The 16,285-nt window shown below is 42.4% G+C and overlaps 1 protein-coding gene across 1 annotated transcript in view; it reads left to right on the plus strand.

Moving 5' to 3' along the window:
• The window catches only part of LOC122789953 (fibronectin type-III domain-containing protein 3A-like), a 1,322,139-nt gene that overhangs the window by 1,179,527 nt on the left and 126,327 nt on the right, over nt 1-16,285 (plus strand). Inside the window, exon 24 of the mRNA XM_044057452.1 lies at nt 15,939-16,105. Within this exon, the coding sequence (XP_043913387.1) occupies nt 15,939-16,105 (167 nt within the window). The remainder of the gene's footprint in view (nt 1-15,938; nt 16,106-16,285) is intronic.

A 16,285-nucleotide genomic window follows, 5' to 3' on the forward strand; every position in this document is an offset into this window, starting at 1 on the left:
TCTATTAGGATTTGACCAGAGGTAGCCTCTACCTTCTTTTGACTTGCAAACTCAATCTGAGGTAACAAGGAGAGGGGAATTCTGGGTAAGAGTTTTTAGCTCGAGAGTTTGTAGCTGGCACAAGCTTGGAAGATGGCCAGCTTGGTTCCAAGGTCTGAACTGATACCCACATGTAATGACTGAACGAGGATCAACAATACAGATGGAACGTTATGGTAAGACATAACTTCTTTTTATACTTCGCATATATTGCTGTATGTCATATAACCTAAACAATATTACATAAATTATTCAATTCCTGCCTTTTTTTTTAAACAAGAAGCATCTTTAGTAAACCATCACTTACTACATAGACAGTCATACCATTATATAAATGAAAACAAACCACACAGACACAATCATAGTTGCAAGCATTTTACATCACAAACCATACTGGCACACTCCCAGTTGCAAACATTAAGCATCACTTATAATCTACCCAGTCTTTCTCACATAAACATTACATAGCTCATTTAAGTCCTGACGCATTTTAAACCTCATATCTCCCTTGTATGTATTGTTCCCACAATTCACATTTTTCCTATGTAGTTTGCTCCTACCCCTTTCTAAAGACCTCAATTCTAGTTGTTTTATCTCTTTTACTATACTCACTACTTCCAGTATAGTTTGTTTAGATTTTAATTTCCATTTTCTAGTGATTGCTTTTTCACTGGAGTGCTTTAATCGCAATGTTGGAAGAACAAATGGTTTAAGTAAGGAAATTATTCTTTTGAGCTAGGATTTAGCATCCAAACTGCCTAAGTTTAATGCTGTTGGCTGTCAAAAATAATTACTAGAAAATCAAAATCTGTACACAATATGAAGGATGTTCTGGGTATTGTAGAAGAGATAGAGAAGAACAGGAGATGGGATCTTCAGAAATAGGAACAAATTTCGTAGAAATACATTGAATTTGTGGGAACAGTACATGCAGAATAATGCTCAGGAGGAGGACGATTGAGGTTTAAGGTAATGCAGGAATGATTTTGGCGTGTCATCTCAACAGTGACAATGTTCACACTTCTGAGTCACTAGGCCTGATGCGGAGTTGGAGTGAATGAAAATTGTTTAAAGAAAACATAGAGGATTGTGATCTAGATGATGTCCTTCATGGATGCATCTGCAGTCATAACAAATGGGTTGTCCTGTCGTCAGGCAGCCCTTCGGTCGGCCGGATTCCAAAGTCTGGGTCCGGCTTCGGCTGATGTCGCACTTCACCCGACGTCATCTCTGCTGGTCTTCGGGTATAAAGGCATCAGCCGACGCCATTTTCCTCAGTCTTTCTTGCCGTGGCGCCAAGCAGAAGCTGTTCGCAAGTGCCGGTCGGTCAGATCCAGAGATTACTACTACCGAATACTACTCAAGACTTCTAAAAGCTAAGTACCCGTGGGGACTCTTTCTTGCCTCAGCCGATGTCAGAAAAAGTCAATAACTGTTTAACTTGTGGGAAACAAATACCTCATAAAGATTTCCACTCTTACTGTCTGCCTTGCTTAGGCCCAGACCACGACGTAGCAGCCTGTTCGGCCTGTGCTTCCTTCAACCGACGAACGCTTAGGCGTCGGTCGGAGTTTGCTGAACAGTTTTTTGGCTCAAATTTTGCGTACATTATGCCGTCGGATCCTCCGACTACCCAAATTGTTAAAAAACGCAAAGAAAAAGACCGACACTCGCGGTCCGCGGTTTCGGCCGAAACCACGGTTAAGCAAGGCGCGAGTGTCTCGGTTTCAGCCGAATCCATGACTACTACTGAGGCTCCTGCTACCTTACCTGAATCGGCCTCAGAAATTTTGCCTACAACTGTGGTTCCTAGTGATTTATCAGACACCATCCCTTTGGATGTCTCTACCCCAGCACGTGGTGCTGCTAGGCCTCCTGCAGCCATGTCTATTAAGGCTTTTGCCAGGGCTATAGCAGCCAAATCTGCTAAATCAGTGCCTGTTAAACCCCCCTCACACAGGCCCACTTCTAGTTCACAAATGCTTACTCTGGCAGAAGATTTAATATCCTTAATTAGGGGATCCCAATCTCACCCAGACAGGGCCACTCAGCCCCCAGAAAAGAGACCTAGAGCAGAGCCCCCCGAGCCAGTGTCCTCTGATGATTCTGCGGATGACTCAGACATTACAGACCAGCCAGAGGCTCCTTTTTCCACTTATGAAGATTCCGATGCTGAAGAATCCATTCCAGCTGCCTCTCCACCAGAGGAATTTTCCTTTGGGGAAACCTTACATGCCATGAGAGAACAATTCCAATGGCAGGGACAAGATTTCTCAGATTCAAGAAAAGGCTTAGGACTTTTCTGCACTTACCACAACATAGGCCCTTAGCTATACCTCCTGTTCTGCCTGTTGTGGACGATGCATTTAATGATGTCTGCACTGCACCTGATTCTTTACCTCCAGCCCCTGCCAAACCAGATAGATTTTACAGGGTGCCAGACACTCATCACCACCTATACAAGGCCCCACTTGCAGACCCCAAAACTATATCCCAGGGGCCTAAGGCAGTAGCCTCGACCACAGCAAAACCCTATTCCTCTGAAGGGGAATCCAGGTCCTTAGAGAGATGGGGAAAAAGTTTACACCTCTGCTACTCTCTCAGCTAGAGCTTTAAACTGTCAGTTTCACATGATCCAATACCAATAGTTTATGCTTGATCAGTTAACTAAAAAACTGTCCTCTGATGAATCTTTAGATAAGAAATATGTATTAGAAATGGTGAATAACATCCAACAGGTTAGTAACCATTCCTTAAAATGTGGCTATGATGCACTGGAGGCTTCATTTAGATCAGCCATGACTGGCACAGTGATAAGAAGGCATGCATGGTTGAAAGAACAGGTCTTACCGGATCATGTTAAAGCAAAGCTATTAGATGCTCCTATGGATAAGGCCAGTCTATTTGGTGCACCTGCCCAGCAGGTAATGAAGAAAATGGAAGAAAAGGCAAAATCTGTACAAACAGTTAAAGATTTCTTACAGGTTCAGCCCCCAAGGTTTAGCAGGAACTGGCCTGCCAAAAATTGTTCCTTTCCTGACTCCACAAGATCCCAAAGGGGCAGGAATAGACGCTCTAGAGGCAGAAATCAATCCAGAGGAGGTGCCTACAGAGGACGACAGTGGCAAGGCAATAACCGAGGCACAGACACAACCACTGCCACTGCAACAGGACAATCACAGTGACTTGGCTCTGACTCCGCCTACCAGGGAGCAAATAGCAGCACCATTAGGCGGAAAGTTAACCTTATTTTCGAAAAATTGGCACTATATCACAAAAGACAAGTGGATTTTGCAAACCATAGACCAAGGCTACCGGTTCCACTTCCACACCTTACCAGTAAAAGAGGAATGCCAAACCTGCCTCCAAATCAAAAATAGAAGCTCTGCAGCAGATAGCGGAATTAACAAAGATGAGAGCTGTGGAAAGAGTACCAATAACAGAACAGGGCAAAGGATTCTACTCCAGACTCTTCCTAGTGCCAAGAAAAGAGAAAAGCTGGAGACCTATTCTCGACCTGTCCATCTTAAACACATACATCATTGTCCCAAAATTCAAAATGCTGACCCTACAGCAACTTCTTCCCATGCTGGGCAAGGAGTGTTGGCTGGTAACTCTAGATCTCAAGGAGGCATACCTGCACGTCCCCATTCGACCAAATTGCAGAAGATACCTCAGATTTCTTGCAGGATCAGAGCATTATCAATTCTCAGCATTGCCCTTTGGCTTATCTACTGCCCAGAGTATTCACAAAATGCCTGGCATCAGTAATCGCTCACTGCAGAGTACAGGGAATCCAAATTTATCCATACCTGGATGACTGCCTGTTACAAGCGGACAACAAAAGCAAGCTGACAACAGATTTACAAAGGGTCATTTACTTGCTACAAGCCCTGGGATACACAGTCAATTTACAAAAGTCAAGGCTGATACCATCCCAAACAAGAACATTCTTGAGCGTGGAATTGGACACAGTAAAACAAATGGCATTCCTAACTGCAGAAAAACAAAACGAGCTCCCTCTTTACTTCTTGGCATTAACAAAGCAGAACAAACTAACAGCAAGAAAAGTTCTGCAGGCCTTGGGCTTCATGGCATCATGCATAATCTTGGTCCCACATGCCAGACTGCATATGAGAAAGCTACAGTGGTACCTAAAGAATTTATGGTCTCAACACAGGCACAGCTTAGAAACAGAAATACCACTAATCCCATGCCTAAAACAGGAGTTCCTATGGTGGGCTCAAGCATGCCAGTCAAACCCAGGCTTGCCCTTCCACAACTTTCGAGCAAGCCAAACCATCACAACGGACGCCTCAGACCTAGGAAGTGGCGCGCACGTGCTGGACAAATGCGCATAAGGATTGTGGACTCAGGACCAGCTGCACCTGCACATAAACCAAAAAGAAATGCTGGCAGTAAAACTGGCAATCCAAAAATTCAGACCATTCCTCAAAGAAGGCCATTTGATGATAAGGACAGACAACACCACAGTCATGTGGTACATCAACAAACAGGGAGGCACTCATTCATACGCCCTATGCAGAATGACTTTGGACCTTTGGAATCTGGCTCTCAGCTACAACATTCAGTTACAGGCAATATTTGTACCGGGAAAAGAGAACACCCTAGCAGACATTTTAAGCAGAACCACCTCGGATGCTCACGAATGGATGCTACACCCGAACATCTTCAAGGCCATCACAAAGAAATGGGGAATGCCACAAATAGATCTATTTGCTTCCCCACTCAATCACCAGCTCAAAAAATTCTGCACAAGGACATTCCACCCACTTGCATGGAAGGTGGACTCTCTATCCTTCAGCTGGAAAGGCCTGACAGCATATGCATTTCCACCTCTTCCCTTGATGCACAAGGTACTACTGAAAATCAAAGAGGAACGTCCAAGGATAATCCTGATAGCTCCGAACTGGCCAAGACAACACTGGTACCCATTGCTGAAGAGCATGTCTCGGGAGAAAATGTGGTCAATACCCCTGATGCCTTTGATGTTAACTCAGAACAACTACAACATCATGCATCCAAACCTAAAAACCTTGCAACTGACTGCCTGGAACATCACATAGCAGCAACTAACCCAGACCTTTCCCAAAGGGTTAAAGACATTATCCTTGAAGCCCGCAGACCTTCAACAAGAAGTAACTATGCAGGAAAATGGAAAAGGTTTGTCATTTGGAGTACTGAAAGAGGAAAAGATGTGTTGAACATAGATATTGCTAACATTCTGGAGTACCTCGACACGGCTATTAATAGGACGTGCTGGAGGGATAGATTCATCACCCAAAGACTCCCTATGCTGTGGAATAAAATCCCAGTATATGTGAGGCAGAGCACCTCGCTGGCCTTGTTCAAGAGAAATCTTGACCAATGGATGGGAGATCGCAGATATACCCCAGGGATTACCTCAGTGTCACTGCTCAACAGAGGCACAGCAAAATAATGGGTATAGTTCCCCATACTAAAGGGGTGGCGTAAGCCACAAAACTATGGGCTAGGCTTGTAAATGCCCTCGGGCAGATAGCCTAGTATGAACCTATGAACCTATGAACCTATGAACTTGGCAGAGCTTCTACATACAGGCCTGTCCTATTCCTCCATCAAGATACATGCATCAGCTATTTCAGCAGAATACAGCTTTGATCCACCTGTCTTTTCACATCCTCTACTCAGGCAGTTCCTCAGAGGGATCAAGAATGTAAAACCTCCTAGGAAACCACCATTACCAGCATGGGACTTGAACTTTGTGCTAGAAAAGTTGACACTCCCTCCGTTTGAAACAGCAGATCTACAACACCTGTCATGGAAAACTGCTTTCCTACTGGCTATTACCTCAGCAAGGAGGGTTTCGGAACTACAGGCCTTAATGGCAGTGCAACCCTTCCTAATCTTCCATCAAGATAGGGTGTCCATGAGAACTAATCCTACATTTATGCCTAAGGTGGTATCCAGAGTGTCTTTAAACCAGGCAATCCACCTACCTACCTTCTTTCCCAATCCACAAAACAGAGGGGAAAGAATGCTGCATACCTTGGATGTACATAGACAGTTACGCTACTACCTGGACAGAACCAAAAGTAACAGAAAAACTGACCAGCTTTTTGTAGCCTATGCAACAGGAAGGGAAGGAAAAGCAATTTCCAAACAGACAATCTCCAAATGGATAGGAAATTGCATAAGATTCTGTTACTCCTACCATGGAAAACCAATTCCACAGAACATAAGACCTCATTCTACAAGGGCTACAACCACTACCACAGCTTTCTTACGAGGAGTGGCAATCAAGGACATTATTGAGGCGGCTACTTGGACCTCCGTGCATACATTTGCCAAGCATTATAATTTACCTCTATACTCTAGATCCCGAGCAGGGTTTGCCACTGCTGTACTGCAAGGGATCCTAACTACACCATAATTTTTATTCCTCCTCCCCTAGTTTGGCTATGGTATTCTACCCATTTGTTATGACTGCAGATGCATCCATGAAGGACATAGTACAGTTTTGTACCTACCATAAATGTAGATGTCCGAACTGGATAGCATCTGCAGTCAGGATTACCCTCCTCCTTCCCCTCTGTGGTACTCCTAGGGTATTTACCCTCCTAATAGCTAGCTGGGGAGTCTCTTATGGTGTATTTGTTTGTATATATGTACATACATGCTTATTTTTGTGTTTGCCTTCTACCTTTTTGGAAACATTGGCATTTATCCAAAATTTAGCCTTCCAAGAGGGCAACTGGCATCTGGGGCAAGAAACACTGAGGAAAATGGCGTCAGCTGATGCCTTTATACCCGAAGACCAGCAGAGATGACGTCGGGTGAAGTGCGACATCAGCCGAAGCCGGACCCAGACTTTGGAATCCGGCCGACCGAAGGGCTGCCTGACGACAGGACAACCCATTTGTTATGACTGCAGATGCTATCCAGTTCGGACATCTACATTTATGGTAGGTACAAAACTGTACTTTCTTTGTGTTTCACTGTTGCAGTCCTCACATATGGATTACCTGGCTCCCCAGTAGCCCTCAGTCGGCCCGAATACCAGAGTCCTTGGTATATGACGTCGGCTGCCGCCGGTTGTAAAACTGATGTCAATACGTCAGGTATAAAGGGTGGCAGCCGACATCATTTCCTCAGTCTTTCTTGCCGCGGAGCCTGAAGCAGATGCAATTCATACTAGTGCCAGTCAGCCGTTTACCTTTGTTTCACTTTCTGACTACCAAGTTGAAGACACGTTCAGATAAGTACCCCATTGGGGATCCTCTTTTCTTGCTTTAACGAATGTCAGATAAAGTTAATAACTGTCTTGCCTGTGGAAAACCGATTCCGCACCGTGATTTCCATTCCTATTTTATAACTTGTTTGGGCCTTGAGCATGACTTCCCTAACTGCGATCTCTGTGCGGATCTGAAATTCGACTTTGAAAATCTCAGGAGTCGGCTGACCGGCACTTGCGAACTGCTTTTGCTTTGTGCACCGCACGGCAAGAAAGACTGAAGAAAATGGCGTTGGATGCATTTTATATATCCCTGGCGCACTGATGTCAGGGAAGAACAGACAGCAACCAACGACGCCGGACCAAGACTTTGGAACTCTGGCCGACTACGGGACCGCGTGATGGCAGGATAACCCAAGTGTAATGACTGCAGCAGTGTGAACACTCGAACATCTACATTTATGGTAGGTACAAAACTGTACTTTACAAGTTTTACTTTCACATCTTCCCTCTTTTACAAGGGTACCCAGACATACCCAGAACTCACAGGGCAGAGGTAGGAACTCAAATTTCTTCACTACTGACTATGGGGGCTATAGACCCAGTTCCTGAAAATCAGGTAGGCCTAGGCTTTTATTCAAGGCTTTTTCTGGTAACCAAGAAAGGGGGCACCTGGTGCCCTATTCTGGATCTGTCCATTCTAAACACTTTTTTGGTGATTCCCAAATTCAAGGTGCTCACCCCTCAACAATTACTACCAATGCTGGGCAAGGATTCATGGCTGCTAACTTTGGATCTCAAGGAGGCTTATCTGCACATCCCAATAAGGAAAGTTGCAGGCAGTTCCTTCGCTTCAGGGCTGGGGAGCAACACTTTCAATTCTCTGCATTGCCCTTTGGCTTATCTACTGCTCCCAGAGTTTTTACGAAGTGCCTGGCTCCAGCCATCACTTTTTGCAGGCCGAGAAACATTCAAATTTATCCTTACCTGGATGACTGTCTCATTCAAGTAAAATCCCCAGAACAACTACAAAAGGATTTGGATTTCGTGAAGAAAATTGTCACCTCTTTGGGTTACACTTTCAATGAAAAGAAGTCAAAGTTGCTTCCTTCATAGGAGATTATTTTTCTGGGAGTGAGTCTGAATACAGCCACCCAGATGGTATTCCTCCCTCTACAGAAGCAAGAAGATCTTTCCGCTTACTTCATGAACTTGACAAGCATAACCCAGCTCTCTGCCAGGCAATTCCTACAAGCACTGGGGTTCATGTCTTCATGTATTTTGATGATCCCATATGCAAGGCTGCATATGAGAAAACTTCAGTGATACCTCAAGAATCTTTGGTGTCAGCACACACAGGACTTAGACTTGATTCTTCCCCTGATTCCCTGTCTACAAATGGAGTTCCTCTGGTGGGCGACAGCCTGTTCTCAGAACAAGAGTCTGCCTTTCCGTCCACCGTCTGCCAGCCAGACTCTCTCCACAGACGCCTCAGATGTTGAATGGGGGGGCTCATCTGGAGGGCAGGGACTTGGAGCACCCAACAGATTCATCTGCACATAAACTTAAAAGAATTGATGGCAGTGCAGCAGGCCTTGCTGGCTTTCAAGGACCTACTGTACCCTGGAACTCTGCTGATCAGTACAGACAATACCACAGTCATGTGGTACATCAACAAGCAAGGGGAGACTCACTCTCACCCCTTGTGCAGACAAAGCATGAAGCTATGGTCCATGGCAGCATCCTTGGGCTTACATCTAATAGCCCAGTATCTTCCAGGGAGGCTAAACTCCTTGGCAGATCATTTGAGCAGACATGTTCTGGATCTTCACGAGTGGCAAGTGAACAGGGACATTTTCCATCGCATCACTCATCATTGGGGCACCCCACAAGTGTCTCTTTTCTCCTGTCACACCAATCATTTCCTTCCAACCTTCTGCACCAGGAGGTTTCACAACAAATCTTGGAGGGTGGATGCTTTGTCCTTCCCATGGACGCATCTCTCAGTTTATGCATTCCCTCCTCTTCCTCTTCTTCCCAGGGTGCTGCTAAAGATAAGGGACGAAAAACCACAGGCTATTCTGATAGCACCTGATTGGCCCAGGCAGCATTGGTATCCCCTCTTTCACAGCCTTTCCCAGGCTCAGCGTTGGCATCTTCTCCTGGTACAAGATCTGTTTGTTCAGGGAGGGGGAAGTTCCTTCATCCTCATCTTCAAACACTGCATTTGACTGCCTGGCTAATACTCTAAATCTTTCCCAACAGGTGGTTGAAGTTTTTCAGGAGGCCTAGCACAAGAAAATCATATGCAGATAAATGGAAGAGATTTTTCTCTTGGATGCTGGCTAAAGGAGAAGACTCTTCTCATCCTTCTTTTTCACTCATTCTTGACTACCTAGCAGGATTGCTTAATGGTGGACTTGCCTTTTCTTCAACCAAAATTCACGCTTCAGCAATTTCAACTCATTGTTCTTTTGAGCAACCCATTTTTTCTCACCCTTTGATGAAACAGTTCCTGGGGGGAGTTAGTAATCTTAGACCTTCCAGAAGAGCTCCTACTCCTGCTTGGGATCTTAATTTTGTCCTTTAAAAACTTACTCTGCCTCCCTTTGAACCAGCTGCCTCTGCAGATTTGAAGTTTCTATCCTGGAAGACTGCTTTCCTTTTAGCTATTACTTCAGCTAGAAGGGTATCTGAGCTGCAAGCCTTAATGGCAGTAGAATCTTTCATTATTTTTCACTCAGATCAGGTTTCTCTGAGAACCAATCCCTCCTTTATGCCTAAGGTAGTTTCCAGTTTAACCCTTAACCAGGCTATTCACCTGCTTACATTTTTCAACAAACCCCAAAATAAAGGGGAAATGATTCTGCACTCTCTTGATGTGCATAGACAGCTGAGATTTTACTTAGACAAGACCAAATCCTTTTGAAAATCTGAACAGTTATTGGTTAGTTTTGCTTCTGGGGGCTCAGGGTAAAGCTATTTCAAAACAAACCATTTCCAAATGGATTGCTCATTGTATTCACTTTTGTTACCTGCAGCATGGGAAGGTTCCCCCTCAGGGTATTAGGACCCATTCTATTAGAGCAGCTTCTACCTCTGCAGCCTTTCTGAGAGGCGTGCCTACTAAGGACATTCTAGAAGCAGCTACTTGGTCTTCTGTCCATACTTTCACAAAGCATTACAATCTACCCTTGTTTTCTAAATCCAGGGCTGGTTTTGTCTCTGCAGTTTTACAGGGCCTCCTTACCAACCCTTAATCTGTGATCCTTCCTCCCCCCTTTGTCTTCAACCCATATGTGAGTACTGCAACAGTGAAACACGAAGAAAATAGTACAGTTGTGTACACTTACTATAAATGTAGATGTTCACGTGTATTCACTGTTGCAGTCCTGGTTTCCCACCCTCTATTCCCCCTTTTTTCCTAAGGCACAGACTATAGATTTTTATTTTTGTATGACGTGTCCAGGATGCTACCATTCCTGGGTTAGCCTTCTTTTGAGAGCTCCTGACAGTTAAGGCAAGAAAAACTGAGGAAATGGCGTTGGCTGCCAACCTTTATACCTGACATACTGACATCACTTTTACAACCGGCGGCAGCTGAAGTCATATACCAAGGACTCTGGTATTCGGGCCGACTGAAGGCTACCGGGGAGCCGGATAACCCATATGTGAGGACTGCAACAGTGAATACACTCGAACATCTACATTTATGGTAAGTGTACACAACTGTACTTTGCTGATCGTAATGAGTGTATTATGTGTTCAAGAAGTGGATGCTAAAAAAAATCACCTCAAGAATGAAGCTTGAGAGGTGAGTGTTGGCATCCGTGTGGAGAACACATAATACTTTGTTACAGTCCGAGATTTGATCATAATTCTTTGTAGTTCCTGGAGATATATTTTTTCCATATACTGCAAATTAGTCAAAAAAAAATTACAACAATTGTTGCACTCACTTTGAAAGCCAGTAAAGCAGTGAGGAAGTGGTTGTCATCTTTATGCATTCCCTAAGTAAAGGAAGTAGATGTTATCAACATACTGTGTATACTTTAGCAGACAGCAGTCAGAAATGGGAGTTGAAACAAAGCCATTTCATGTCCTGCTGCTGTTTTTTGGCCAGTGCCATCTGCTTTTATTGCAGACTCGATGTTAACAGCACATAAGGGACATTTAACAATTGTTAAACACCCCATCTAACCGTTGCTAAGGTTGGTCTCAAGCTATAACAGTGCTGAACCAAGATGTAATGTAGCTGTGTTTTGAGTGTAATCACTGTGTTCCATGCATATATATATATATATATATATATATATATATATATATATATTTGTATTTCTCTCTATATATATAGATAGATATATGTGTATGTATATATATTAATTGCATGACGTTAGCAGTAACTATTGTTATTATGTTTTGTTTTCTTTTCTATTACTGTATATAAGCCCATGTTAAACGCTAAAATGTGGCGAATTAATAAATATGTAACAAGAATCAGGGAAAAAGTAAAAAATCATCAAGGAAAAGGGCATCATATTATTGATACTGCTTAGAAATGTTAGAATAATATGTCTTTAGTTAAAATGTATTTCCCAATGTAAAATAAGTCTGTAACTATAGTGATTGTTGTTATATGTTGATGTAATCCAACTTCTTTTATTAATGAAATCAGCAGTTTTAGGAGAAACAGTAATCTGGCATGATGTGAAAAGGTCGTCTATACCGTGTTGGTGTGGGTTCCTAAGGACAATTGCATTATCAGTGCACCACTATAGCGCGTAGGATAATTAGGTATATCTGTCATTGTATTCCTACTTGGTGTAAGGCTTAATTAAACCCAGTCTGACTGCAAATATGCTTGCATGGTGCAGGCTTGTAAAATACTCTGTCCGTCAGCACTTTATAATTACACCCAGCACTTACTACTGTAGGCACTACATATACCGTGCTTACCAGTAAGTGAAGTATAGCCATATGGAAGCAGAGAAGCATCAACAGTGAAGTCAGATCAAGGCCTCTGGCTCTTCAGGCTTTCTGGTATTCCCTCTGGAAATTAAAGTGCTCATCTACCCCTTTGTGTGGCCTAAGCTTTACATGTTATGATGATGTGCTTTAGCAGGGCATGATTTTTATATCTGTGTCAGGTAAGTAGCACGTGTAGAATTCTGTGCTTTGACACAGTGTTTGTGTCCATGTCATGACAATGCAACACAACTTAAACAGGCCACATCTAAAGTTCATAATTTTGGCAATACACATGAGAGCTTGAATACAGATATGAATATTCTGACTAGACTTTTGATTGTGTCTGTAATAAAAATACATTTGTTGCTATCCACCTGTTAGGTTTTAAACTGGCTTTCTTTTTCAGCAATAATTTGTTTCCACCAAATATAACTAACAAAAGAAATCTATAGACTGCCACTGTATGTGTCTAAGTGGTACAAAAGATACCTGTCCCTCCAAACTGTTCTGTTGATGTAGTAGAAGAGGTTTAGATCCCTAGACCAAGTATGTCTTCATGCCATTTGAATTGCTGATGTGCATTAAATCCATCTGTAATGGGTTGGAGGATGCTTTGTATGCCAGACACAGGTCATCTCTTAGCAGTCTGTAAAATACACAGTATCTCTGTGGGTGTTCTAATTGTTGCATGCGTCTGGATAGATGCATTATATTCAATGACTGGCCCAAAAAACAGCTGACTAAAGGGGGACAATTACATCCCTAGATCTAGACACAATCCTTTTGTTTATACATTGTGCAGTGTAAAAGGACTTTTTTACAACAGTAGACACATGTTGGTCAAATGTTAGGTCACTCTACACATTAGTTCCCAAGTCCAGAACAGCTGGGTCAACTCTTAGAGGCATATTGTCAGTTTGGCAGTTCTGTGGGGTAGATGACTTCCCAAAGGATAAAATAATGCATTTTGTGGTACTTAGTTTCAGACCATAATTGTGACACTAGTTATTAATTTGAGAAGAACCTTCCTGCAGGATCACCAAGTCATTTGGGGATTAAATTATTGCTCCAAGCTTGCAGTCATCTACAAACTTAGTCATCCACAGGCCTTTGGTGTTGGCTTTTACTTCAGAAAAGTAGATGCCAAAAAGGAGAACTCCCAGCACTGAAACTTGGGGAACTGCACTAATGACTGGTCTGTTTGTGGCGGTGACTTCCCCTATTTGATTACCTGTGTCCTATGTATGAGCCAGTTGGCGATCCAGCTGGTGACATAGGGGGTTATTGCCAGTGTATTTAGCTTTTCTACTATGCCTGAGTGGGGAACTGTGTCAAAACCTTTGGCCAGGTCAAGTTATGCAGTGTGTACTGGTTTGCCTTCATCCATTGCTGTGTTTACCTTTTCAGAAAAAATACACCAGGTTTATTAAGCGTAACATCCCCTTGATGAATCCAAACTGAGAAGGGTGCAGTGTTTGGAGGTTCCCTATTTCCTGTTTGATTAGTTCCAAGATAAGTGTTTCCATGGCTTTGCATATGAGATTGGTCGGAATTATGACTCTGTAACTGGCTACATCTATGGAAAGTCCTCCCTTATGCAGGAGAATGACTGGAGCTGTTCTCCATTCCCTTGGTAGAAAAGCTGTATGGAGGCTGAGATTGAACAGTGTTTTAGGGATATGGCTAAATCATGCTTTGTGACATTTAAGATTCATTCAGGGATATTGTCAGGACCCATCAATGCAGTATTTTTAGCTTTTATTAGCACTTTTATGACTTGGTCTTGTGTGGTACCTGAAGGTGACCCAGTTTCAGTTGAATTTTAAGGGACAGACTGAGAGGAGAGAGAGGGGTAGTTAGATCTAAATTTATTGCCCAATATGTTAGCTATATCTTCAGCCTCAGTGTAGGTAACATCATTCACAGTCATCTCAGTGCAGTCCTGTGTTGTGCTTCTTAGATTACGAACATAACTAAAAATGCCTTACGATTGTCTTTGGCTTGGGTAGATATTTTACCCTTAAAGTTGGCATTGGTGGATTTTATTAGGCACCGGAGTTGTTTGTTTATTTCAGTGACAAGGGCTCTAACATTCTTGGAAGTACTCTTCTTATTTTTGGTCAAAATTCTTTTCCTTTTATTATAAAGCTTGTTGATATTATGGTTCCACCATGTGAGTTTCTTTCTGGGGTTTGCCCTGTACTTATTCCTACAGGGTACAGCTGTATGTATGCAGCTGTTTAGATGCTGGTATGGTACGGTGGTGTTCATTTATGTGCATTCAGTGGAGTTAACTGGGTTTGTTAAGTGGGTGTTTGTTTTTACTCCAAAGAGGACAACACCCTGGCAAAGGATACAGTAATAGCGGTGTTCCTTTTGTAGTTGCTTTTATGTGGATGTTTAATTTTTATTTTTTTATGTAGTGATAAAAGGGATATTGCAAATGATGTCAATTAAACTTCAACTTTTGTAACTTTTACATCCTACTGGGCATGATTAGCAGTTTGTGAAACTTGTTAGTACTCTGATCTGATTTAAGTCCCAGCCAGTCATTAAAAGCACTTGATAAACAGCTCTGGTAGATCTCTTTTTTTAATATTAACCAGCTGTATAGGCAGCATGACTTGGCATAAGTTTTGTAGTGACCCATATGTTATGCATAGTTCAATGGTATCATCCCAGAATCCTAAAGTGACTGGAAGGTTGTTAGTTTTCCTCCATAATGCCCAAGGCATGGAACAACTTTCAGCAGTTCCGTGCAATTGTGGTACATCTTGGCATTCATATAAGCATAGAATAACATTCCGTTTTTTCTTTCATTCATTTTTTGATTACCCACTTGAACAATTTCAGGGTATGAGGAATCCAAAATCTAACTTAGTACGGTGTGGGCACAAGGTAGAAAACACCTTTGGACAAGATACTATTGTGCACAGGATGCACATGCTATCTTCACCTATTGGCAGTCTAGAGGATTGCCAATTCACCTTTGGTATGTCTTTGGGATATGGGAGAAAACTGGGCACTTGACAAATCCCCACATGGACACAGGGAAGGACATACAGACTGTGCACAGAATGTGCCCTAGCTAAAAACTGAACCAGAGAAGTAAGTGCTTTGAGAAATCAATGCCGAATTCTGTGCCTCTGTTTTTCCTTAGTTGAATAACATTACACATATGTATCTTTTTCTTGAGTATGGACTTGAACATCTTACGAAAAATATTAGCTAAGTGAATTGAATCAAAGAAGACTGTTCTCCTTATCAGCTCTGTATAACTGCATTTGTTCTTGGTTATATGTAACAATCATTTTTGAATTGCTGCAGTGGTTATTTCTTCCATTATAAAAGTGTTCATTTTTTTGTCCTGTGTGGTAATCTGATAGAACAGTATTATTATTGTGCACTATATACTTGGGACTTTTCCCCCTGCGTCCTTTAGGCACTGCTTAGTTTCAGAAATAACTAATGAACACAGGCAGATAAAATAAGTTGAAATGTATATGTAAAAAATACCTGCTGCAAGAGTTTTTTTGTTTTGATTTACACTTAATGGAAGTTTCTGCACAGTTGTACTTTCAGCTAATTTATTTGGAGCTTGTTTGCACAGAAACATTTTTCTAGAAGTATTCATAGTAGCTGTGATTAAATGAGCACAGATAGCTGTAGTCACTTGTTTTAATGTTCTCTTTTTAAGCTTCGTTTGCATTTATAGAGGGCCATGCCACAAATATAAAGTGCAACGCCTGAATGAATTCACCGTGTATAATTTTAGAATCCAGGCATGCAGTAGTGCTGGTGAAGGGCCATTTTCTGACATATACACTTTTATGACAACTAAATCACCACCACCACCCCTGAAAGGTAGGTAATTGAGTATACATTCTGGATTTTAATAAATGTGTTCTTGTATATCTGCATGTCATTCTTTTGCAAAATAAACTCAGAGTGCACAGTGTAAAGCACAAAAGTAGGAAAATGCAGTGCTAGGTTTAACGGCATTGTCGTTTTCATTCATTCCTTAACTGATGGGTCTCATTTCTG

Source organism: Protopterus annectens, chromosome 15.part0 (assembly GCF_019279795.1).
Source record: "Protopterus annectens isolate FY-2018-M chromosome 15.part0, PAN1.0, whole genome shotgun sequence".
Classification (NCBI taxonomy): Eukaryota; Metazoa; Chordata; order Ceratodontiformes; family Protopteridae; genus Protopterus; species Protopterus annectens.